Source organism: Typopeltis vanoorti, chromosome 22 (genome assembly GCF_054136105.1).
Source record: "Typopeltis vanoorti isolate ZY-2024b chromosome 22, IOZ_Tvanoo_1.0, whole genome shotgun sequence".
Classification (NCBI taxonomy): domain Eukaryota; kingdom Metazoa; phylum Arthropoda; class Arachnida; order Uropygi; family Thelyphonidae; genus Typopeltis; species Typopeltis vanoorti.
Window position 1 is genome coordinate 40,338,923 of NC_143570.1, and position 26,784 is coordinate 40,365,706.

The following is a 26,784-nucleotide window of genomic DNA, read 5'->3' on the forward strand; positions in this document are numbered from 1 at the left end:
TACTCTAGTTGAGACTGACTGCCATTCAAGAAGATTAGTCTTGTATTTTTTGTTGAATATTATGGCTACTCCTTCTTTTCCTTTATTGTCATTGCCTGAATATAACATTTTGTTTTTATTGCTCAGAAAGATCTCACCAGTTTTTGTCTTTTTTGTTTAGTCGCCCCTATTATGTCGATCTGGTACTTATCTAATTCCTCAGCTAGCTCCATTTGTTTGCCATTCAGGCTTCTTATGTTGATAGTACCGATCTTTAACTCTGGTGATGTTGAGTTGGGGTTTGCTTTCAGATTTGTTCCAGTAGCTGACTTTTCGCTGTTCGCCCTGCTTCTCTGGTGAAAACAACAGGGGCCTTGTTTAATCGGGCGACGCCCAAGCCAACATGAAATTTTGTCATGTTGTACCATCATTTTTTATTTTGGTTTAACCAATAAGAATACAATTTAGTCAGCTAAATCCCAAATTGCCAGCTCATCCTCATTCATTCAGTATCCAAGTAGATACCCAACAGAGTGCGCCACGAGAAGGTGAGGATTGAACATTAGGTTAGAAGCCCTGGTAGGTTCTCCGCATTCCTTTAAAGGCTATGTGGAGGTCTCCTCTCAGTTATACAGCGTTGGTTGTTTAAATTCAGAAAGGTATTAAAAGCATCTGAGCTAATCAGACCTACCAAGCACAAATAATATATCCAATTCCACCATCACACACATACTTAAGGCTCATGAACCAAGCTTTGGACACCAGCCATAAGATATGCTTGAAAAAGGCTACCTTACACTACTGTAGCAAGTATAAATACGAGACTACTCCCAAAATTTACCTCACTTCCTCAAATTTGGAAAGAACTCATCATCAGAACATCAGTCAACGACATCCAGTTCCACAAGTTACAGACACACTCAGGACTCGCAAACCAAGCTTTGGACACTGGCCACAAATACAAGGCTATTCCCAGAATCTACTGCAACTCCTCAAGTTTGAGACCTCATCCTTAGAACATCAGCCAAAAACAACCATTCTAACCCGCCAGGCAAGCTTTTTAGGACTTTGGGCTCACCTTTCATTTCCCTACGTCAGTCTCACTTACTTAACGAAGTGCCTGCATACATCACTCTGCACTTTGTTCCTTGATGGTGGCAATTTGACTGTTGAAATATTGCAAATATTAATAAAATTATTCCAATTAACATGTATTCTCTTTAAATAATACCATTATAAACAGCCAACTTAGCCTAGCCTTACTACCAGATCAAATGATAGTTTGGGGGGAGGGGGTAAACTATTTTCCTAGTTAATAAAAACTTTGAAAAGTGAATAAATGAAGAATAAAATGAGAAATGGAGAATGAAAGTAGACACTCAAGAAGCAATTGATAGGCACAAACGAAATAGCTAAACTTAGTAGGTAAAAGCGTCAAGAGATATAAGGAGAGCATTATATGGAAAATTTATTAAAATAAAGTGCCAAAAGGCTTCAGTTCAGCGATGCAAAAATTATAAAAATCAAATGGATATTAAATCCAGCATTATTTCAAAGCCAAATACAGAAACCATAGAAGTTTTGTATAAAATTTGACCAGAGAGCTACGGGAATATACAAAAACTTTATAGTTTTTATATAATTGGCTTTTGAAATAATGCTGGATTTAATATTCACTTGATTTTTATAATTTTTGCATTACTGAACTGAAGCCTTTTGGCTCCTTATTTTAGTAAATACTTTTAAGCATTGATCAAGAGTTCGCTTACGAAAAATACACCTCTCTGACGTTTCAAGTTCCTTAGTATTGAGAGTTTTTGCTCTCTTAAGGTTTCTGCCTGCTCTCTGGTGAAAACCAACCAGTTTGAAACAGTTGTCAGGCCAGTGAAATCTTATCAAAATGGACCAATAGAAGGCAAATATATGGACACTTGGGCATAGCGATCATGTCGCTATATTTCTGTATTTGGCTTTGAAATAATGCTGGATTTAATATCCACATGATTTTTATAATTATATGGAGATTTCATTACCAAATATAGTATGTAAATAAGATGTTGCATAATGATCCATACAATGAAGAAAATAAGTCTTTATGTGAAAGATATGCACAAGCATAACAGATGTTAGTGACGGCAGTAGTTAAAGTACAAATAACTTGGGAGAAAAGAAAAATGAATACTAAATAATATGAGAGATGCGAACAGTGAAGGCATTTAGCAAGTTGCTTAGGTATGATAAGAGGATTGTGGATGGGAACAAAGATGATTGAATAGCACAATGGTACTAAGATGTGCAAAACGACTGCATACATTCACAAAGTGTGCACTTTGTGAATATATGCAGTCAAGAGTAGTAGAGAATAGTTTGAGTGGGCGGATGAGTGACAGATGAGCTACATCTGTAAGAATTAGGTAAGGGACATTTATAACAGTTTTTATTTGGTGAAAGAGAATGAAAAGAATGAAGTGGACATGGAAGAGAAGCTAAGGAATGTGAGAAGAGGCAGGTGGAAGAACAGAAGGAAGTGGATGTAAAGATGAGAAAATAGCAGGACAAAGTGAAAGATGAAAAAAAGCAAGATAACACAATATATAAAGGAGCAGAGAAATCAGTGTGGTCAGAGTGACAAAAAGATGCATGACAGAGTGTGGTGATGGATGTAAGAGCAAGTGATATGTTCTTAACAAGAGCAGTCTTGGTCATATCTTGGAAACAAAGAATTACAGAGATATTTCAAATGTTGGACCATCAAATTAAAGGATCCCCTTCATTTAACAAGTCATTGAATCAGTTGGCATGTCTTGAAGTTAACTGACTTTACTATGCAACTGCATATTCAGTTAAATGCACCATCCACTCATTAGCCAGCAAATCAATTTCCAGATGCAATCAGATAATTGAAAGATTATTACATAGTGATGAGAATGACTGGCAGGGTGGACTGATGAAGCAGCACAAAAATAATGAGTATTGCTGCTTGTTATTATTCTCTGGCATTATTTATGCAAGAGGCATTAGTAATAAGAGGGATAAGTTTTGGGCAATGAGATGATTTTACCAAGGATAACTAGCATATGATAGACTTGGTTAGGTAAGGATAATATCCTTAGATGAGAAATGACAAGAGATAATATGTTCTGGAAAAGGGAGAGGATGGCACTATAAATGATATGGGAGGAATTAAAAGCTGTTCAAAGTGTAAGTAAAAGAAGGCAATACATGTAATGGCTTTAAGACTGTTTATCATTAGGCTAAGATAAATAGAAGAGTACATATAAGAGTATATGCCAGCCTGGTTGGCCGAATGGTTAGCGTATCCGCTCTCCAAGCAAATGGCTGCGGGTTTGGATGTTTGTGATTGTCTGTGAAAATACTAATGATGGTGGTAGATGGCGATAGTATAGACAAAGACGGTAGTTGTGGTTGGTGGATACAGAGAGATGTAGAGTAGGTGCCCTCCCTCGATGAGTCTTTGGACTTCCTGGAAGTGTTACGTAATAATAATAATATCCAACAGGATGCTATTATGGACATGAAATGTTGATGCAAAATGGCTGGGAAAAATAAAGGGAAATTAATTTTGATGGGAAGTTTTAATTATTGATTCCACCAATGTTCATTCAAATTCCAGCCTCACATACTACTTATCTCAGGTTTCCCCCCACTGCCTCTCACACGCTCTTTGACTCTTCACCTCAATGATTGTTGTCATAGTGTCATGCCATCGTGTGCTATGTTGCTGTTGCATATTCATAATAGCGGTATAAACACCAAGAGAAAAAAATATGATTTATTGAACTGATTAACATTTTGCTGGTTTCTACCCAGGATTCTCAGATCACAAATCCCAACTGTGACAAGCAAACAGTACTTAATTAGATCACTGTAGAAAATTCTGATAACCGAGTTATAACTGAAAATAATAGAACTAACATGCTGTCCTCCATAGGCCAGATAATCATCAAGTTGATTCGAAGAAGTCAGGCTATATTTGGTCTCAGAATGACTGTCTCCCAGATTTTTGGCAAACTAATGCAGCCATACTTGAGGTTTGGAAAGTTCTTCATAGCCAATGTTGATTCTAAAAATAGTCTCTCAGACCTCTAGTAACTTTTATACAACACTGTCTTCTTCCGTTTAATCCAGTGTGAAGGAATATCCAAAGAATGGTCCATCAGTCTCAATTCCATACAAATGAGCATGGATGTAATTTGTGTTCTTCAAGGTGGCTGTTAACTAATCTACCATTCTGTCCAAAATAGGCAAAGCTGCAGGTACAAAAAACTTTATACGCTTCAGGATGCGTAAGAAGACAACGCAATCCTTAGGAGAACCCTTGAAGGTAACTAGCTGAATGACTGGATTTTTGCACAGAACCTTAGCTATTTTTTTGATGTAGCCTAAATATAAGGAATGGTTTTGTTGTAATCTTGTGTGTTGGTTTCAGGGGTGTATGCAGTATTTTATCTAGTTTATAGAGGTTATAGCCATTGGCTAAAACAGTATTGCAAAAGGTACCTGAGCTCTGTTTCAAGGGATGTGTCATTTGAACATACTATTGATATGAGTAGTAGTGTGATTGTTTATGTAAATACAGGTATCCTTTGCTTAACGCGGTTTTGCTTAATGTGGGAATTGATTAGCACGGTGAAATTAATTGCGGCAATCCCTTGATATACGCGACAAGAGTTTGATTAACGCGCCTTTAACCCTGCGGAGCTTGCAGTTGATCTGACAGATACATGCAAAATGTTTAATATAAATATTCTTACACAATTTAGTGTATAGCTTGGAGATCATGGGTGCATTCATATGTTATGAGTGATATTCCGCACTGTTTTTTGATGTCAGTTTGGTTTAATACATGTTATGTAAGGGTTTGTGATATTTGACAGTAAACTGTATCTGAAAGATACCGTGACCTCCGATGTCAGTATAGTTTAATTGTTGTTGTTTTTTATTCTTTGTTCAATAATTTCTAGATTGTAACTGAAAATAAATAAACCATCATATATTACTGAAATAGAGAGTCAAAGACTTATTTATCATACATGTCCTCTACATTATGGAAAATAGTAAGGAAAGTGATCTGGAGCTTACTCCACCTTAGCAACCTTATGGACAACTCATAGTTGCCCATAAGGTTGCTTATGCTTGCATCTGCAAAACTTTCAGTTTTTCTATAATCAGCACGAAACTCTTGTAGTTTCTATATTCGGCTATGAAATAATGCTGAATTTAATATTTATCATACATGTCCTCTAGGAGATGTGCTTTACATTATGGAAAATACTAATGAAAGTGATATCTGAAGCTTACTCCACCTTTACTACGAGTTTATGCTTGCGAAACTTTTAGTTTCTATATATTCAGCTATGAAATAACGTTGCATTCAATATCCACTTAATTTGTACCATCATGTATTATATTTGCAGTGTTTTTTCTTTATGGTTAATTGTTTTGTTTGCCGAGGTTTGAAGGGTCATTTTGCTTGTTATTGTAGAATTTATGCTGATAAGAAAAAAAAACTAAAACTGTTCAAATGACTCTTGGTAACTTCTTTTGATAAAAAAAATTGCAGTAAATAATGTAGGTACAAGTTTATTAAACTTGTACCTACTTTGCATTATCTTTCCTAAAAGATAAAAAAAACGAATAAAATGAATTATTAATACAGTAATCAATCATGGACGAATTGTAATTTTTACTATTGATTATTAGATTTGATTAATGCGATTTTTATATACACAGTAACATCGAGGGATTAATTAACCGTGTTAATCGAGGGATACCTCTACTGTATTTATAGAAAATCCACATATACTTTCCTATATATGTGGATTTTCTATAAATGGAAAAGAATGAGGTATTAGGTAGTCATGTCACTAGCATTTAGAAAGAGAAGCCAACTGTTACTTTCTTTTTCTACCATGAAGTTTATTTTCAGCTGATGAACATTAAGATGCACTACAAATGTATCAATGGCCATGAGGCCAAAAGCCTCATTGCCAATATTCCTAAACCTCAAGTTCCCAATCCACCAAGATCTGCAGATCCCTTACCACCTCCACTCCTGAAGCAAAGTTCATCCAATATGATAAACCTTATTCCATCTTCTCTGCCCACGTTGCATAAACTTTACACTTAGCAACAATGAAATGACATTCCCATTCTTCAGCCCAATGCACCAACCTGTTCAAATCCTCTTATAAAAATACATCAGAACCTCCTAACATTGCTCTTCCTAATTCAATTTACCTGAATATCTCCTTTCATGCCATGAACTATATCACCAATACATAAGTGAAACAACAGTGGTCCCAGAATAGAACCCTGTGACACTCCACTCGTCACTTTCCTTTCTCAGGACACTGCACCTCCATACACAACTTGCTGGCTACTATCAGTCAAGCATCGCTGTAACCAAGCTACCAAATGCTATCCATCCACATCTTGCTCAATTTCAAGCACTCTTTCATGCAGTAGTACTCAAATGTCTTAATGAAATTCAAATAAATCACTGTACATGCATCCCCTCCCACAATCCAAAGTGCTTGTCACCATATTATAAAATGTAACCACGTTACTAAAGCATAACCTCCACTTAACAAATCTATGCTGCTCTCTCTCAAAAGATTTCTATTCTCATCAATCCAAGTTTGTTCTGAATCTAACACCATCACCACTACGCTTGATATACACACTGGCCTATAGTTTAACACCTGACTTGGCTTTTTCCTTATGCAGTGGCACTACTTTTCCTTCTTTCCACTCTTTTGGGTCTGTTCCTGTTACCAGATTTCTGTTGAACAACCAAGTAAAGGCACTGCTAGCTCTTTCACATATTCCCATAACATACATAGTGACATCCTATACTGTCCCATTGCCATATTAATATCAAAGTTACTTAATAATAGTCTAAAACACTTCCCATTCTTGAACTACCAATCTTCTGTCCTCCTTCATATTGCTGTTCAACACTACTCTTAACCCTTGCATGAAATACACTAATGAAATTATATAAATCAAGTGGATGTTAAATCGAGCATTATTTCAAAACCAAACTTTCGGCTTTGAAATAATTCTGGTTTAATATTCACTTGATTTATATAATTTTGCATCACCAAACTGAAGCCTTTTGACTCTTTATTTTAGAATATACTTTATACACTCACTGAGAATTCGCTTAAGAAAAATACACCTCTCCGACATTTCAAGTTCTATAGTACTGAACAATAGTTTTTGCTCTCTTAAGGTTTCTGCCTGGTCTCTGAGGAGAACCAACCAGTTTGAAACAGCTGTCAGGCCAGTGAAACCTTATCAAAATGGACAGATAAAAGGCAAATATATGGATGCTTGGGCAAGCACTCATGTCTTTTATATGGTCCATGCTAGGGAAACTAGTGAATTCTGGCAGGTGTATTCCTATAAGCTCTCTGGTCAACTCCTTTATGAAACTGTCATAGTTTCTACTTTGGCTTTGAAATAATGCTGGATTTAATATCCATTTGATTTATATAACTGAAGCCTTCTGGCTCTTTATTTTAGTACATACTAACGAAATACTTATTGAACATTTCCATTATATCTTCAGTGGTGAAAGTAAAGTCAGTCTTCCATATTCACCTTTTCTCCCCACTGTACTGCTTCAGCCAATCTCTTTTTCAAATGCTAATTTAAATTTCCTTACACTTGTCACCTTCCTAGCCTGCACTCTATACTCCTCATGCTGTGCCAGCCTGATTGGCTGGCATAGCATGAGGGGCAGCAGTTAGCATATCCATAAGGTGCAGCAGTTAGCATATCCACTCTCCAGCCAAGAGGCTGCAGGTTCAAATGCCGCAAGAACATGAATGTTTGTGATTGTCCTACTAACCAATTACCATATGTACTGCTGTGTTCTGGCACAGTATGACCTTTGATGTCTTTGTACCATAAAAAAATCCAATGAAAATAATCTTTGTGCTGTTGGGGATGTAAGGCATCCTGTTCTTTATATCTACTCCACAATATCCTCTTTCTCAGAAGCTCTTGCATAATTCCACAATTCATCCAATTTACTCCTACTTTATATCCATCTTATACATTGCTTCCGATTTTGTTGCATACCTTAAATGTTTTTTTAGTATTTTTATTTTTTTTTAATTATTCCCTCACACATATTTAAGTAAAACAAGCAAGAGATACTAATGGAAATGTACTTTAAAATATATTTAGCAAAATTTAATTCGGGGTAGCTCACAATATCTCCATGTTTTTGTTTGTTTTTTTAATAATAAAAATGTTAGGATGTAAGGTTGACTTCTGTTAAGCAACTTACCTTTCAAGGGGTCATCAAAATTAATTTTTGTGTTCGTCTTCTGTTGTATTTCCTTTATAGTGCAACCATTTCGTCCAATCACAGCACCTACTACAGCCTTAGGAACTTTAACGCGAATAACACTGTGGTGAGAAGTTTTAATATCATTTTCTTCTCTATCTGAATACACATCGTCTTCATTTTTCAACAGTAAATATAAAAGAGCTGCCGATACACTAACACTTAAACCAATACCAGCAATAACAACTAACACACCATTCTTGATATTCCAGACCATTTTGTATCAGAAAGGAAACTGCGAATATGTTAAAAAGAAAAAAAAAAATGCAACTCGCTTCCTAATGCCTCGACTATTAAAAATAAAAAAAAATCTTTATTTTGCTTTCACTACCACGCCACTAAACAAGACATCATGACAAAAGGCAGCAGAAGAACCCTCTAGGATTCCCAAATCAATCTTCTGTAGATTAATTTATTATTTCAGATATACCAGGAGTACTCATTAACTAAAATCGACAATGTATAAATTTTGAATGGTTATATTATACAGTTATAAGACTGCAAATTAATTCATGAAAATGACAAACATTCTATTGCGTTAGATTACAATATTACATCGCAATAGTTCTAAGCATTAAATTATATAGGTAGAAAAGGATTTTAAGGAATTTTAATACAAGAAAAATTCAATATATACAGTAGGGATTATATGTGGCAAAGAAAGTTTTGATAGTATTCAGACCAGAGCAAAATAAGTCAATGTCTGTGGAAAATACATACGCTGCCCTAAACGTTCATCATAACAAGTTTTGCTAATTAGTCATATTTATGATGCACAATTGTCAGAAGAGATTTAGTGGTAGGAGTTAGAGTAGTACAAAATGACACAGGAGATAAAAGCTCGACTCATCCAGTAAGGTAACAGAATTTTGCAAAGAAAAACTATGTGGAAGCTTTTATTGCTATAATGACTCTGATTGTGAGAAAGCTAGAAAATACCTCTGTAATAAACATCAACCGAACATATACTTGGTTTGAAAGCGATTAAAATCAAAGTCTAGCCTTGAACTCTTCATACCTACTTGTCCAAATATTTTCTTTTTCATTTTCTTTTCTTTGATATGGCATGGGATCCATATTAGACTAATTTGAATTGTACTAATTAAACTTATGTCATTATGTGAACGAATTAAAAGTATATCAAAATCCTTAATATGTTAAGTGCAGTCAATGAAATGGTTGTAATTTTGTATAGAAAACGTTTTCTCTCCCGTTTCTCCATGAAACTTTTTTTTCAGAGATTTTTTTATACAGATTATTTAATATTGTTTTTCTCCGATAAATGAACACATGCAATTGAAAAATAATTACAAATATGAATAAATAAATCCTCTAACCACTTTCATTCCTAAGGCATGAAAAAAAAAAAAGGACTCTGGTACAATTTACAATTTAGGAGGGATTGACTAGATACAAACTTCGTGATAATGAATAATTTATATAGACAATCTAATTTCATCCGAATTTTGAAATAGCTGAGTTTCCGTTATAAAAGAACACTCGAACGTTAGCGCTATTTGGACTTGTGGCCATGTTTTATGGAGTGAAAATTTCGAGTTCCTGGGAAGGAAACCTCTGTTGTGTCCAAATAAAATCAGCTAACTCATCTTCAGAGGAAAGTTCCATATAATGTTCTTTCAATCGTAGAAATGGATTCTAACCAGGTCTTTCCACCGAAAGGATATCCATAGCTACTCAGCTGTGGCGACTCTGAATACTTCAGAAATAGAAAATACTTCTTGAAGAATATGGATAGTGGATGCAAAAAGTTGGAAACAGTTGTTAGAATACAGCAAGAAAAAGCATCCAGAACACCTACACACGGTTTATTATCCAAGTTGTGTGTGTGTGTGTGTGTGTGTGTGTGTGTGTGTGTGTGTGTGTGTGTGTGTGTGTGTGTGTGTGTGTGTGTGTGTGTGTGTGTGTGTGTCCTGAAAAACTAAAAAGTGTTATCGACATGCAAAGTTTCTTTGGTTTCAAGATATTTAAACAATGAAGGTCTAAAAGATTTGGGATTAGAAATAATGGATGGCAAAAAGTGAGCAAGGTAATCAGAATAGCATTTTAAATTGGCAGCTCATATTCAAATCTCAGCTTAGATAATTTGCAATGAATAGTAATCGTGTGTTAATATGATTAACGTGAAATAACCTGAAGGAAATATCCAGCTGTTTATTGATTACACAAAATTAAATAGAGTAAATAGTGAATCAAGGCAATGTGGAGTCCTTGCAGGAGGATATATAATATAAATATAAAGCTGTCAATATGGGCAAAAGTTATTGGGTGTTAATGTTGATAAATGTAAAGTTATGCATTTTGGGATAAATAGATTACAAGCCCTGTATCACACTGATGGCACTGTACTCCAGAAAATACATAAACTAGAGATTTCGGTGTGGTGGTAGATAGAGAGTTAAAGTTTAGAGGCCATATTGTTAAGTTTGCTAAGTTAGTCCATAAGATTGCTGATTATTAAAGAACACATTAACAAGTAGAGAAAATAAATTTATTCCACTTTATAAGCCTTGATACTCCCACATCTCGATTACTGTGCTCAGATCTGGCCTCATAGGTTTCTTAGGGGATGACTAAGTGGTGTAGAGGATTCAGATGCGAGCAACCAAATGGTGAGTGGTCTGTAGAACGTTCCATATGAGGAGAGGATAGAATGAGGGTGTGTGGATTGCAGAAGTTGGTTAATAGGCGAAAAAAAAAAGATATGATAGTAACGCTGAAGTTACTTAAAGGATTTTATAGGATTGATTGAGGGCAAATATTTCAGCACTTAGCTAGATGGCAGAACAAGAGGTCATGACTAATGGTTCAGTAAAAGTGTAGTTAGTAGGGGCGTGAGGAGTAGAGTTATCACTTGGAGAGTTGTAGATGAATTAATAATTTCTTAGCACTTCGTCTGTTAAAGGATTCAAGGAAAGATATAATAGATTGTGTGGTTAAATTGGGTCTCAATGACTCTTCGGACTTCATGGAGACGCCCATTTGCATAATAATAATAATAATAGTTTCAGGTTAGATGTGAACCATTAAAAATATGCACTGTTGTGAATGCGAATTAAAGGAACAATTAATGAGAGTATATGCTTTTCATATCTTTCTAATAATGCCACACATGAAATACACATGCCAAGCATGGTGGCCTCAGTTAAAGTTATAAGCCACTTAACCTATTCATTGGGAAAATGGTGTTTGAAAATCTCCTAGTAATTTTAGTAGCTGGGTAGAGATTACAAAACAACAATTGAAGTATATTAATACTGACAATTAGTGTGAAAACTAAATTAAGAACAAAAACTATTTTCTCTCGAATATTACTTATACGATTATACATACATACACTCGTGAATCTAAACATAATTATCACCCAACCTGTTTTGAAGATTGAATCTGCAACTCGGCCAGAAACAGACCATTGATGGTGGTATGGAATTGTTCTCCATACACAACTGGATCCTCTTATTCCCAATGCACACACCTTGGGGATTAATTCTGACCATGTGTTATCCAACATAGTAACAATGTAGTCCAATGAATCCTGACTCTTTTAACAAGGCAATGACCAGTGTCACAAGCCTCGCTTTGTGACACAATTGCTTTGAGCAAATAAACAACCTTGTTCACAACAATCCTACTAGAAAAAAATCCGTAACCAGAGTATCGCTATTTTGATCATAGAATCCTGGTTGTATTGTACACATTTAAACACTAATATTTCACAATCTATACTCGTAAGCCAAAATATTATAAATGCCACTCGTGTTGGCATGTTGGGACAACATTTGGTCACGATAACCGCTTTCTGTTGAGTACACTACATCACAGAAGGTGTGCAAGGTATTTTGAACTAAACTGGACAGAATGTTAGTATTAGACACCTCCAGGGAGTTCAAAGACTCATCGAGGGAGAGTGTGCAAACAGCATCGAACGATTGGACCCTTCCAACTACTAACCGCGCTCAAAGTTACTTAACTAAGCCATTAGTAGCAGAGGCTCTACCAATCGACCAACCTTTGCCGACCGAGCTAAGCATTGGCGCGATCGGCTGATGATGCATTCCATATGATCCCACAATTGTAATTATTGTGTATGGCTGCCCAATTTTCCTGATTTCAATCCGATCTAACAACTGTGGGATCATAATTGTTAGATCGGCTAATGAAATGCATCATTAGCCGATCGCGGGGATCTTTATATGGAAGCTTTCGAAAAAAAAGGGTCCAAAATTATGCAAAAGGTATTGAAGATATATTCTTAGTCTTCAACCATGACCTTCACTTTTAAATTTTCATAAGTATCTGAATAGCTAACATCGTAAAATAAAATTTACCCACGAGTTTGAATCTAATGATTCACTTCTATTTCTGGATTGTTGACTAACTAAGGAATCTGGCAAATTAAAAGTCTCTACATATTTTGAAAGCGTATACATACTGAAAGATATCTACATGACTTCAAAACGTGGGCATTATTTCTACAAAAGGAGGAAGAGCCCACTGCCTCATTACTGACAAGGATGCGTTAGCTAAAGATCTCGAATATTAAAAAAAAGAATCGCTTTTAACCAAAAGGGGTACTTAACCAGCATAAGATTAGAGATATTTCTAATGACGATGAAAGCAAAGTCTTCGTCAATCTACCACATACACATATTGGTAACTGAAACCTTAATGCAGATGTGCATAAATGTCATTTACGCGAAGCATATACAAAATACTTAATCATATGCGTCACCACGTGTTCTAGGCAATTATATAAGCATGCAGCTGGTCAGTAATCTTCAAATAGTTTTGATTACAATGGGAAAAACAAAGGATCTTTCGGCCTTCGATAAAGGACTTATTTTGGGTGGCTGTCTCGCTAGAGACATGATTTGAAAAACAGCAGAGCTGACATAGTTTCCTCAAAAGATGAGAAAGCCTGGATTTTTAATAAGTGGAAAAATAACCCACGTTGCATGTCTAAGAGTCGTAACTTTAGTACAGTCTAGGACACTCTGTCAGAAACGAGATCAGCATCTGCGAAGTCTTGTACAGACAAACAGAACTTCCTGTGAGAAGCAATTCACCAAAATATTAAATGAGTTCGCAATCCATATCTCACCGAACTATGAGCAGGAAATTAAATAGGGTCGTATTGGTAATCGCATGGCTGCATAGGAATCACTGGTTTATGAGAACAACCGGAAAGTTCGTCTAGAGTGGTGTCGGGAATATTGTGACTAGGTACTGGAAACCATTCATGTGGCCCGACGAGTCACTGTACACCTTGTTCTGTACCGATAATAGGCAGAGTGGTTAAAGGGAGCCTATGAAACAATGAACTCATCTTGCCTTGTAAACAGAACTCAAGTTTCAGGAGGTCGTGTCAGTATCATGGGCATGTTCTATTGGTATGGAACGGATCCGACGATACTGCTAAAAGTTCGGACGTTCTCCAAGGAATATTTGAACACAGTTGCCGAACAAATCCATCTTACAATGTTGACTATTTATTCAGCAGGAGATGGTTGTTTCATGAACAACAGTGCTGCTGTCCATCGTACAAGAATTAGCATTGGTTCATGACAGTAACTTCTATCCTCTTCTCTGCCTTGAACCTGATCCTTATTGAGAATGTATGGGATATGTTAGGAATACAGATCTGGAAGCAATTCCTCTTCTGAGTCAGTTAAAGGATTGTCTGGTGAATGTGTGGTATGTTGTAGACATAGATGCAATCCACCACCTTGTGGAATTTATGCCAAACCGCATATATGCTGTAATTCGGGCTAAAGGAGGTTCAACACAATACTAAATAAGTTTCGAATTCAGTGGCCCTTTTGTGTATCTGCTCTATTTCAATTCAGCCAAAAAAAATCAGCTAACGCCCTTTTATTCCCATATATAGGGAGTAGGCGAGGCTATTTTAGCCCTATCTAACTTTTGGAGACTGAGTGGGCAGTTCAATCTCCACTGGTACCCAATCATAGGTAGCTGACCCAAGGCTATCACTAATTAAGCAGCAGGCAGTGAAGAGAGACAGCTCAACAAGTGTCGCCATCTCGTGGTCATTAACCCTAACCGTCGTATTTAATGTCTGAAATAATGTGGGTTCTACGGTCGATTTTCTTGAGTTTACGAGACGAAAAACCCGAGTTTCTGGGAGAAAAAACCAGCTTGCCCGTGCCAGATATCGACTAACTCGGGAATCGGTCGAAAAAAGGCTTAGAAAATTTCTTCTAGTTGCCGACTAGATTCGAGACTAAGAAGTCTTCCCTTCGTGCTGTCAAGCGCCGTGGTGTGCAAACGTGACATCCACTGAACTACACAGGCTCTCTATTTTAATTATATTTGCAAAAATACTTAGATAACATAAATTTAAAACAGTATTCTCCTCCTTTATCAGGGTGAGATCTGATGTTTATTGGCTCTGGTGAGAATGCAGGACATAATACTATGGACAAGCAGAAAAATGTATACAATATTTCGTTATAGAACTGATTCGAAATATGTAATACTAAAGAAGTAAGGCCTCAGCTTTGTCATCGTCTTTACTTCCTTCGACTGATCCATAAGACGCTTTGGCAATAAGACATCAAGTGTTATGGGGAAATTCTGAACTATTACATTGTTGCTGACATAACCAAGAGAAGCATCCGCGAATTCATAGAAATAGAATATCATCCGAAATAGACTTAAAACATAAACCTAAGTGTCAACTTGTCGTAATACGTCCTAGCAGGGGAACTCACAATTAGCAATATTTTTAAAACGATCAGACTCCTGTATAACTACATAGTGGATGTCATCTGTCATTTGTTCCTGATTGTCTACTAGTTTTAGCTCCTACACCTGAAGAAATCCTATGTAATTAAGATGAACCTCCTTTATTATTATTAAAGTACGTATCAATATCTTATTCTAGTTTTCAGCCTTAGAAATTCTTATTCATCTGTCCACGAACCAGCAAAGTCTGCTTTGTTACTTAGAATAAATAGAATATCGACCAATCGACCAACCTTTGCCAGCAAAGGTTGGTCGATTGGTAGAAACTCTGCTACTAATGGCTCAGCAAAAAGTTAAGCAGTTTGAGCGCGGTTAGTAGTTGAAATGGAACCAATAGTTCGATGCCGTTGGCACACTCTCCCTTGACGAGTCTTTGGACTCCCTGGAGGTGTCGCATAATAATAATAATAATAGAACAGAAAAAAAAAAGCTATTCTTTGAACGGACAAACAGTTTCGTCTGCTTCGATGACTCCATAGGGGGGCATAACATGAAAAGAGAAATACGGAAACATTACCAGAGAACAACAGCTATAACTTAACTTGCACACGTATTGCAAAAAAAAAAAAAAAAAAATATATATATATATATATATATATATATATATAATTAATATATATATATATATAATTATATATATATAATTATATATATATATAATTATATATATATATATATTCTGAACATTCATTTTTACTCGGTAGAAAATATTATAAATTACTTTAAATGAATGATACCGAGAGATAACATGGTTTATTTAAAAAGATACTACTAGTTTACTAGTTTCGTTGAACGGATCAACTTCTTCAGGTATCACACTCAAAGAAATATACAAAAAATAACAGAGATTTAAAACTTGCATTAACAGTACTAGTCCAAAAAAAACAGTAGTACATTTTGATAGCAGTAATGCGAGCTTGAGTTCAAAATAAAAGTTGACTACGTGCTGTCACGACTGCTCCAATATTGAACAGAGGCAATGCGTGCGTCAGAAAGATTGAAACTTAGGGAGTTTTTGATATGGGAAGAATCTAATGCAATTTCTCTGGATCGACAATCTTTCTTTCAAGTCCACAATGTGTTGGCGGCCTTCATCTGAGTTAACGGAGAAATCAACGTGGCTAGAGAGAGTGCCGGCTCTACTCGTGTTGTAGGAAATATCTCACGGTGTTCATCCAGACGAAGAATAATGGATTTAAAAGTTTGGCCATAGTATAGCTTTCCACAATCACATAAGATCTTGTAGACTCCTGGAAACTGAGTTTGAAGATGTTTCTCTTTAGGTTTAGTACGGGTCGAAGTTTTGGGAGCGTAGTGAAGCAAGTTCTGAAGTTAAATTTCTTGAGAATTTTAGCGAGTTTTGGTGAAAGAGAACTGATGTAAGGCAAAGAAATAAAGGCAATGGGGATGAGGGATATTCAGAAGCAGTTGAGTGACGGAGAGAAAGAAATTTTTCAATCTTATTAGGAGAGAAATCATTATTGATAAAAGTTTTTTTAAGGAAAATGAGTTCATTTTCAATTTATGTTTCTTCTGTTAGTAAAGATTTGGGCTGGTATACTAAGGTAGAAATAATACTAAATTTTTGCGGAGGGTAGTGATGAGAAGAGGCATGAAGGTATCTGTCAGTATCAGTAGGTTTTCTAAAAATGGAGATTTTAACACTCTTAGAACATCTGGTAAGCTTCAGATCTAGAAAGGGTAGGCAGTCATCGGATTCCAGTTCGAAGGTAAAAGAGATTTTTTCATGAAACTTATTTAGGTGGTCCAAAAATAAATTGAATTTGTTGACACCGTCTTCCCAGATGAGGAATATATCGTCTATATAACGATACCAAAATTTTGGTTCAAGGGGGAAGGAGTTAATAGCTTTTCCTTCAAAATCGTTAAGAAATATATCTGTGAGAATCGGAGAGAGTGGGTTGCCCATGGCTAGACCTGATTTTGTAAGTAGATCTTATTTTGATATTTTAAGTATCCTGATAAGAAGATTGAGGACTTCTTGAGCAGAAACATCCGTGAAGAGAGAGACAATATCGAAGCTAGCCATTAAATCTGTTTTTTTAAGTTTCATATCCTTGATTTTTGATACAAAGTCAGCAGAGTTTTAATATGAGAAGAGGAAATTCCAGAAAGATTTCTTAAAAAAGTTGCGAGGTATTTAGAAAGTTTGTAGGTAGGTGAGTGTATCCCTTCAAGTATTGGTCTGAGCGGGACGTTTGCCTTGTGTATCTTGGGGAGACCATATAATCGAGGGATTAAAGAAAGAAGTGATCTAAGTGAAAGACGGATGTTTCTTGGTAACTGCAAGGTTTTAATAAATTGTTGGTCCTATTGTGTAATTCAATTGTAGGATCACTGTTAAGTTCAGAGTAAGTATCACTGTTTAAAAGTTCCAAAATTTTATTATGGTAATCAGACTTGTCTAAGATAACAATCGCATCCCTTTGTCAGCAGGTAGAATCATGATGTCGGTATTATTTTTTAGAGCCTTAATAGCTGCTCTTTCAGAGTAAGAAATGTTGTCTGGAAGTGATTTAGCATGATTCTATACAAAGGAGGTTAGCTTCTTTGATAGGTAATAAAGATGCCACCTTTTCTATCTTGGTTAAGAGTTATTCTTTAGGTATGGAGGTAGGAGCAGTGTTTATTAGCTATCAAAGAAGCTACCCTGCTTCGTATAGAATCCATTTTCAGCATAAATCATACTAGAACACCTCCAGACGGCCAAACTGCTAAATCCATCCTTCTTCGTCTGAAAGAACACCGTAGAGATATTCCTACAACAGGACTAGAGCCAGCGCTCTCTCTAGCCACGTTCTTTTCTCTGTTAACTCAGATGAAGGCCGCCAACACACTGTGGACTGGACACAAACTTCTAATATCTATGTGTGCTACGATGAACTCAAAAGAAAGGTTGTCGAGTCCAGAGAAATTGCATTAAATTCTTCCCATATCAATAACTCTCTAAGTTTCAATCTTTCTGACGCACACATTTCCTCTGTTTAATACTGGCGCACTTGTGACAGCACGTAGTCAACTTTTATTTGGAACTCAAGCTCGCATTACTGTTTTCAAAATGTACTACTGTTTTTTTGGACTAGTACTGTTATTGCAATTTTTAAGTCTTTGTTATTTTTTGTATATTTCTTTGATTGTGATACCTGAAGAAGTTGATCCATTCAATGAAACTAGTAAACTAGTAGTACATTTTTAAATAAACCATGTCATCTCTCTTTATATCTCGGTATCAGTCATTTAAAATAATTTATAATTATATATATATATATATATATATATTGTGTGTGTGTGTGTGTGAATAAGTTTTACCTTCGGAATAATGAATATATTAATGTTACCAAGTAAGGTTATAAACTTGGTTATTTTACTTCTAATCCCAAGTAAGCAAACAGTTAAGTTTGCGCCTGAACGTAGTTCAAGTCTAAAGGTGGTGCAACACCAAGGCTTTAGCCACCTTTACAATGAGTTGCCTGGTGTTGCACGACCTTTAGATTTCAACTACGTTCAGGTGCAAACTTAACTGTTTGCTTACTTGGGATTAGGAGTAAAATAACCAAGTTTATAAAATTACTTGGTAACCCTAATATATAAAAGCTTTTTCTACTTTTATCATGAGTTACCTTGGTCTTGCCCTACCTGCAGGGTCAGCTAGACTTGCATTACGTGCAGGCGGAAATATTGACTTATTTGTTTGTTGGCTTAGTTGGGAAATGGAGTAAAAGGAGGTTCAAATAGCTTAGTATCTTTAACATATATATATATATATATATATATATATATATATATATATATATATATATATATATATATATATATATATATATATAAATCAGCTAAAGCCTTTTTATTCCCGTATATACGGGAGTAGGCGAGGCCATTCAGCCCTATCTAACTTTTGGAGACTGAGTGGGCAGTTCAATCTCCACTGGTACCCAATCAGAGACAGATGGCCCAAGGCTATCACTAATTAAGCGGTACGCAGTGAAGAGAGACGGCTCAAATGTGCCGCCATCTCGTGGTCTCTAACCCTAACACAATATATTTAATGTCTGAAATAATGTGGGTTCTACGGTCGATTTTCTTGAGTTTACAGGACGAAAAACCCGAGTTTCCGGGAGGAAAAACCTGCTTGCCCGTGCCAGAGATCGACTAACTCGGGAACCGGTCGAAAAAAGGCTTAGAAAAATTTCCTCTAGTCGCCGACTAGACTCGAAACCAAGACTTCCTTCGTGCGGCCTAGCGCGGTAGTGTGCAAACGCCACATCCACTGAGCTACACAGATATTAAATATATTATATATATTATCTCCGCCAACTCTAACCTCGAAGAACGTCAACACCAAGTTGATTGGGACCGCACAACCAATTATATGCAATGATGAATTTGAAAGACGAATTGTATAATCCAAAGAAATAGTTCTGAACCCTTCACACATGACCAACAATCTGAGCTAAGGTTTGCCTGATTCCCATAGCGCAGTAATCCAGTACTGGCGCTCTAAAATTAGCTGTCACTCACATTCACCTCATGCTAACAATTGACTATTCTTCTTCTTTTTATTAAGCTGAAAAGGCCATATTTTTTACCTTGTTAGTTTTATAAGTTTTGTGTTATTTCTTACTCACCTGAAGAAGTCGGGACACCAATGAAACTAGTCGTGATTTATTAAAGTTTTTTGTGTTATACTTTCTCGGGTTCTAGTCAGTTAAATATTAATTTTATAAATGTATACATCCCGAGTCAATCCTAATTACAATATATAATTTAATATATATATATATATATATATATATATATATATATATATATATATATATATATATATATATATATATTTTTTTTTTTTTTTTTTTTACTCCGTTGGAATATTATGAAAAATCTTTCTTTAATGAATGATATCGAGAGATAAAAATATGACATGATATATTTGAAAATATACTACTAGTACACTAGTTTCGTTGAATTGATCAACATCTTCAGGTATCACAATCAAAGAAGTATATAAAGAATTACAGAGACTTAAAATTGCATTAACAGAAGAAGTACAAAAGACAGTAGCGTGTTTGAAAACAAAATGCGAGCTTGAGTTCCAAACAAACGTATACTACGCGCTGTCGCGAGTGCGCCAATACTGAACAGAGGCAACGTGTGCGTCAGAGAGATTGAAACTTAGGCTGTTGTTGATATGGGAAGAATCTAGAGAAATTTCTCTAGATTCGACAATCTTTCTCTCGAGCTCATGATAGCACACATGGATGTTAGAAGTTTGAGTCCAGTTCACAATGTGTTGGCGTCCTTCGTCTGAGTTAGCTGAAAAGAGAACGTGGCTAGAGAGAGCGCTAGCTCTAGTCCTGTTATAGGAGATGTCTCGACGGTGTTCTTCCAAACGTAGAAGGATGGATTTAGCAGTCTGGGCATAGTATGGCTTTCCACAATCACATAAAATCTTGTACACTCCTGGAAACTGAATTGGAAGCTGTTTCTCTTTAGGTTTGCTAAGTATTGAACGAAGTTTTGGAAGCGTAGAGAAGCAAGTTTTGAAGTTAAACTTCTTGAGAATCTTTGCCAGTTTTGGTGAAATAGAGTTGGTGTAAGGCAAAGAGATGAAGGCTCTTGGGGAAGAGGGATCTTCAGAAGTATATGAGTGACTGGGGGAAAGAAATTTGTCAAACTTCTAACGTCCATGTGTGCTACGATGAACTCGAGAGAAAGATTGTCGAATCTCGGGAAATTTCTCTAGATTCCTCTCATATCAATAACAGCCTGAGTTTCAATTTCTGATGCACACGTTGCCTCTGTTCAGTACTGGCGCACTCACGACAGCGCGTAGTATACGTTTATTTGGAACTCAAGTTCGCATTTTGTTTTCAATCACGCTACTGTCTTTTTGTACTTGTTCTGTTATTACAATTTAAAGTCTCTGTAATTCTTTATATACTTCTCTGATTGTGACACCTAAAGATGTTGATCAATTCAACGAAACTAGTGTACTAGTATATCTTTTCAAATATATCATGTCATCTTTTTATCTCTCGGTATCAGTCATTAAAGCTTTTTCATATATATATATATATATATATATATATATACAGGGTGTTCGGGATAAATTTGACATATTTATAATTAATTATATTTTTCCGTAAGTTACATGTATTAACACACACTTCTCTTCATTTAAAAGTTTGGACCCTTCTTCATTCATATACAAGATGTCAGAAAGGATGGATAGCTGGAACCCACCTGAATCATGGAAGAGAATAACTTGTATCATGATGATTCGTGCCCGCCATCAAAATAAGGATATTACGACTGCTGCCCAATGCTCCCTAAATACAGTAAAAACAATCAGGCATGAACTAGAGACTTGCAATGGTGACTACGAGGATGTAGCAAGAAGAAAGATCCCTAGCATACGATCTGATTGCGTTCGTACAGCAGAATTCCTCGCAAATCTGCAGGAACAAATGTTGAAGAACCCTGGCATTGGAATTCGGGCTTTGTTCGTGGAGTTGCTAACTGTAGTCAAGCCCTGGATAACAAGGGTAGCCAATGGTAGGCTGTATGTATGGCAGCAGGATTCGGCCCCTTGCCACACCTCTGGGAAAAGTCAAAAATGGTTGTCTGAAAATTTCTACGACTTCACCAGTCCAAATGTTTGGCCTCCAAACTCCCCAGACCTTAACCCCATGGATTATTTTGTATGGGGCGCAGTTGAAAAAGACACCAATCGCACTTCCAGTAATACAAAAGCCCAGTTAATGGATAAAATTAAAACAGTTTTTGCGGCCCTTCCCAGGGAGACTGTAGCATCAGCTTGTTCGAGGTTCCGAAGCAGAATTGAAGCTGTGATCGATGCTAATGGTGGTTATTTTGAGTAAATCTTGTTGATAGTATTGTAATTAACTCTGCCTGTAATGTTTTTTTGTCAATTCATTAAATTTAATAGATACAAAGAAGATTTTCTTTTTCCTTACAAAACTGTCAAATTTATCCCGAACACCCTGTATATATTCATATTTGTATATACTGACTATAACCGAGACTAGAATAACAATTAAATTTGTTCAAAACGCAACATGTTTGATCGGATTGTCTGACTTCTTTAAGCGTGGGAACATAGAAAGGAAATAGACACTATAAGAAATATCATATCACTATAAAAACAACTACTATAAAATTCAGTTAGCTTTGAACTGTAGCTAGAGTCCGTGTTGAAGTTGTATTATTAGGCAGCTGCGTGAGTCTGATTTCACGAGTGTGCCAATATCTGAGAGCAGAGTTGAAAGAGTCCAGTGGCTTATAGTTAAGGTTATTATTTATGTGATGAGGGTCCATCACATAAATAATATATTATATATATATATATATATAAACTAACGCCTATTTGTTCCCATATAGGGAGTAGGCGGGGCTGTTTACCCTATCTAACTTTTGGAGACTGAGTGGGCAGTTCAATCTCCACTGGGAGCCAATCAGAGAGATAGCAGGCCCAAGGTTATCACTGATTCATCAGTATGCAGCGAAGAAGGCGGCAAGCTAGTGCAGCCATCTCGTGGTCCCTAACCCTAACACAATATATATGTTTTTTAAATGTCTGAAAATAGTGTGGGTTCGACAGTCGATTTTCTTGAGTTTACAGGATGAAAAACCCAAGTTTCCAGGGAAAAAAAACCCGCTAGCCCATGTCAGAGATCGACTAACTCAGGAACCGGTCGAAAAATTTCCTCTACTCGGCGACTAGATTTGAACCACCAAATCCTTTCTTCATGCGGTCAAGAGCAGTGGTGTGCCAACACCACATCCACTGATATATATATATATATATATATATATATATATATTTCTTCTATTCGTGGACTAGATTCGAACTTCTTTGTTTCAAATCTGGTCCGCGAATAGAAGAAATTTTTCTAAGCCTTTTTTCGACCGGTTCCGGAGTTAGTCGATCTCTCTGGCACGGGCAAGCAGGTTTTTTCTCCCGGAAACTCAGGTTTATATCCAGTAAACTCAATAAAATTGACCGTAGAACCCACATTATTTCAAACATTAAATATAAATGTTAGGGTTAGGGACCACGAGATGGCGGCACTTGTTGAGCCATCTCCCTGCATTGCATGCCGCTTAATTAGTGATAGCCTTGGGCCAGCTACCTCTGATTGGGTACTAGTGGAGACTGAACTGCCCACTCAGTCTCCAAAAGTTAGATAGGTCTAAACGGCCTCGCCTACTCCCTATATATGGGAATAAAAAGGCGTTAGTTGATTTTTTTTAATATTATAGATTGAAGTAGATTAATTAACCAGAAGCCGAGAGATAAAAATAGAAACACTATATTTTATTTAAATAAACTGCAGAACTAGTTTCATCTTCTTCTTCATACGGTGCATCAGTTGTTAAATTAAATCCATTCCTGTATTTTTCCCTTGTCTACTTTCTCCAAGACCTTGACAATGACTCCTGATATGCTGATCGGTTGGTAATTTGCAACCATAGTCTTGGTTCCTCCTTTATGCAGTGAAACTATTTTCCACACCTTCGGGACTAAACCAGACCCGAGACTCAGATTAAACAACATGGTCAAGCACGCAAGACCCGTGCCAGTATACCATCCAATCCCACAGATGTATTCACATTAAGGTTCTGTAATAGACTATTCACCTCCACTTCATTCATCACAATTCCAGTATAAACTAATGGTTCTGTAATTTTTTCAATGTCATCATCCAGGTGGTGCAAAGTGCGTGCTCAGTAACTCCACTATATCGACTGATTCCGTGACCTCCTTACCATCGTCATTCCTTAAAATCATTTTGCAGTGTACAGTTTTTTTCTTACTTGCAGCATATTGAAAGAACTGTTTGGGATTCTCTTTTGCTTGCATAGCTAGTTTCCTTTCATAATCTGCTTTTGCTTTTTTTACCACACTCGTTACCCTTCTGGCCTGCGCTTTATACCGTTCTTGTGCCTGCAGATCACTTTTCTCTTTAAATTTCCTCCACAGTTGTTTCTTTTTTTGCAGCTCAAGCTTAATGGTGTTATTCATCCATTTAACCCCTACTTGTTTTACTATTCGGACCCTAGGTATACAATCAGCCATAACCTCCTGTAAATGCTCCTTGACCACTTCCCATGCTCTATTGACGTCTAGCTCTTGTAGTTGTACATGCCATGGCACTGATCGAAGCAATCTCCTAAGCTTGTCATACTTGCCAGCACAGTAATTCCACATATACCCTGTCTTAATCAAAAATTCCACACCTTTAGCCACCTCCCAGGTCAAGACCTTATGATCACTCTCACCGATAGGTGGCAACATGGTCATATTCATTACAGTCAAATTGTTCTCTGCCTCAACTCATCATTATCACACCTGGGCAACACACTGACTACTTTCCTATCACGCTGTTGTCTTTTATTCTTCTCAACAACCTCTTGATATCCAATGTTATATTCTCCTTGTTGCCAATCAAATCATTTTTGCCTACCACTACTACCATCGCTTTTGCTTGCTTACTCCTCATATCCAATGGCTCAGTAATTGTGCTAATTCTACCTCCCGGAAAACAAACCTTGTGCATCTTCTCATTCACTATCAGACGAGAGTTGACTATGAAAACAGAGTGCCCCTTGCACTCTATTTTCACTATTGTTTTCACACACTTTCTTACGATCAGCTGCACTCTTTTCTCCTTCAGTTTCACTTTTCTTAACATTTACACAAACTTCCTCAACATCTGTTTCACCTACAACTCTAATGCTGCCTACTCTTATTTAGACAAGCCTCGTGGTCCATCAGCATATCACACATCCTGCATATCCATATTCTCTTCTTTCTCCTATTCAACCTCTCCAAATAATTATCAGCAACATCTCCCCATGCATACATATTACACTCATGGCACCATACCATTCTTGAAAAATCAATGTCAATGAAATCAATGAAAAATCACTTTATTTGTGTTTTTTAAAAGAGATCAGTCAAAGAGATCATTACATAGATTGGTGATCCCTTTTATTTCAGAGTACTAACACACACAAAAAAAATCTGATGATATCTTTTATTCTCTTATAGGGAGATGAGGAGACCATAAGACCGTTTTAGTCCTATCTAACTTTTTTTTAGAGACTGAGCGGACAATTCAACCTCCACCAGTAGCCAATTGGAGATGGTAGGACTAAGACTATCACTAAAACATATGAAATTATTATCCATCAAATTTTAAGTTTCACTTTTCAGCAACTTTTTCTAAATCTCCACTGCTAACCACTCCTGAAATGGTAAGAGGCCTGCAATTTTTGATGTCTGTTTTGAATCTACCTTTATGTGACTCTACCTCTAAGTCAATGTGCTCTCTAATATTTGCCAGCTCATGAGTGCTTAAAAAATATTATTATTATTATCAACATTCTGAATCCATGGAGTCGGAGACTCATCGTGGGAGAGTATGCAATAGAGAGGTACTCACTATTGCATACAATGCTCATCCAACCGCATCTTAAACTGATTCAATGTGTCCACATCCACAAGACACTGAGGCAATGCATTCCACTCACCAACCACCCTCCATGCAATGAACCTGCTTCTCAATCCTTTGCTCACACCCTCCTTATACAGTTTCCAGCAATGGCTTCTTGTTCTACTCCACTTTCCCATTCTATGAAAAATCTCTTCCATGTCTACCTGATAACAACTCCTGACCAGCTTATATGTCTCAATCATATCCCCCCCCCCTTCCTCCTATTCACAAGGCTCTGCAACTTACATTCTCTCAATGTCCTCATACTCTACATTCCAAAGACCACTGACTACCTTTGTGAAACTTCTCTGTACCCTTTTCAACATATCCTCATCACCATGAAACCTGGTGACCAAATCTATGCACAATAATCCATATGAGGCCTGATCAAGGCCTTATACAATGGAATCATGACCTCTCTATTTCTGCATGTCAGGGTTCTCCACATCATTGCAATTATTCGTTGTGAGGTCTTCACAACTTGTGCAATGTGGCCCCTAAATTTCAGGTCCTTGTCCACCATCACTCCTAGATCTCTCATCTCCTCTACTTCTGTTAAAGTTTCCCCACCAATTGTATAATTTGCATCCCATCATTGCTTACCAAATCTCAAAACCTTACACTTGGCAACATTGAATTGACAGTTCCACTTACCTGCCCATTCATGCAATCTATTCAATTCATCTTGTATGGCATTAACATCAGCCTGACTGTGCCTTGCTTCCCCAGTTTTGCATCATCCACAAACAGCTGAATATCACTAGTTAAACCCAACCCAATATCATTAACATACAAATTGAACAACAATGGCCCCAAAACTGACTCCTGCGACACACCACTGGTGACCTTTCTCTTTCGAGATACTGCACCCCCATATACAACTTTCTGATACCTATCTGACAGCCAGTCACTGATCCAACATAGAAGTCTGTTATCCAATACCACCTGTTTCAATTTATTTAAGAGCTTGTCATGTGGCAGTCTATCAAAATCTTTGCAAAATCCAAGTACATCACTGTATATGTATCTCCTCTGTCCAAGGTATTTGTCACCTTGTTAGAGTACATAAGTAAGTTAGTGAAACATGATCTCCCCATAACA

General features: G+C 36.6%; 1 protein-coding gene across 1 annotated transcript in view; it reads right to left on the reverse strand.

The window, feature by feature from the left end:
- Positions 1-8,701, reverse strand: part of LOC150094344 (tudor and KH domain-containing protein homolog) — a 54,565-nt gene extending 45,864 nt beyond the window's left edge. The window contains exon 1 of the mRNA XM_090411860.1: positions 8,303-8,701. Within this exon, the coding sequence (XP_090267986.1) occupies positions 8,303-8,579 (277 nt within the window). The 5' untranslated portion in view covers positions 8,580-8,701. The remainder of the gene's footprint in view (positions 1-8,302) is intronic.
- Between the last annotated feature and the right edge of the window lie 18,083 nt (positions 8,702-26,784).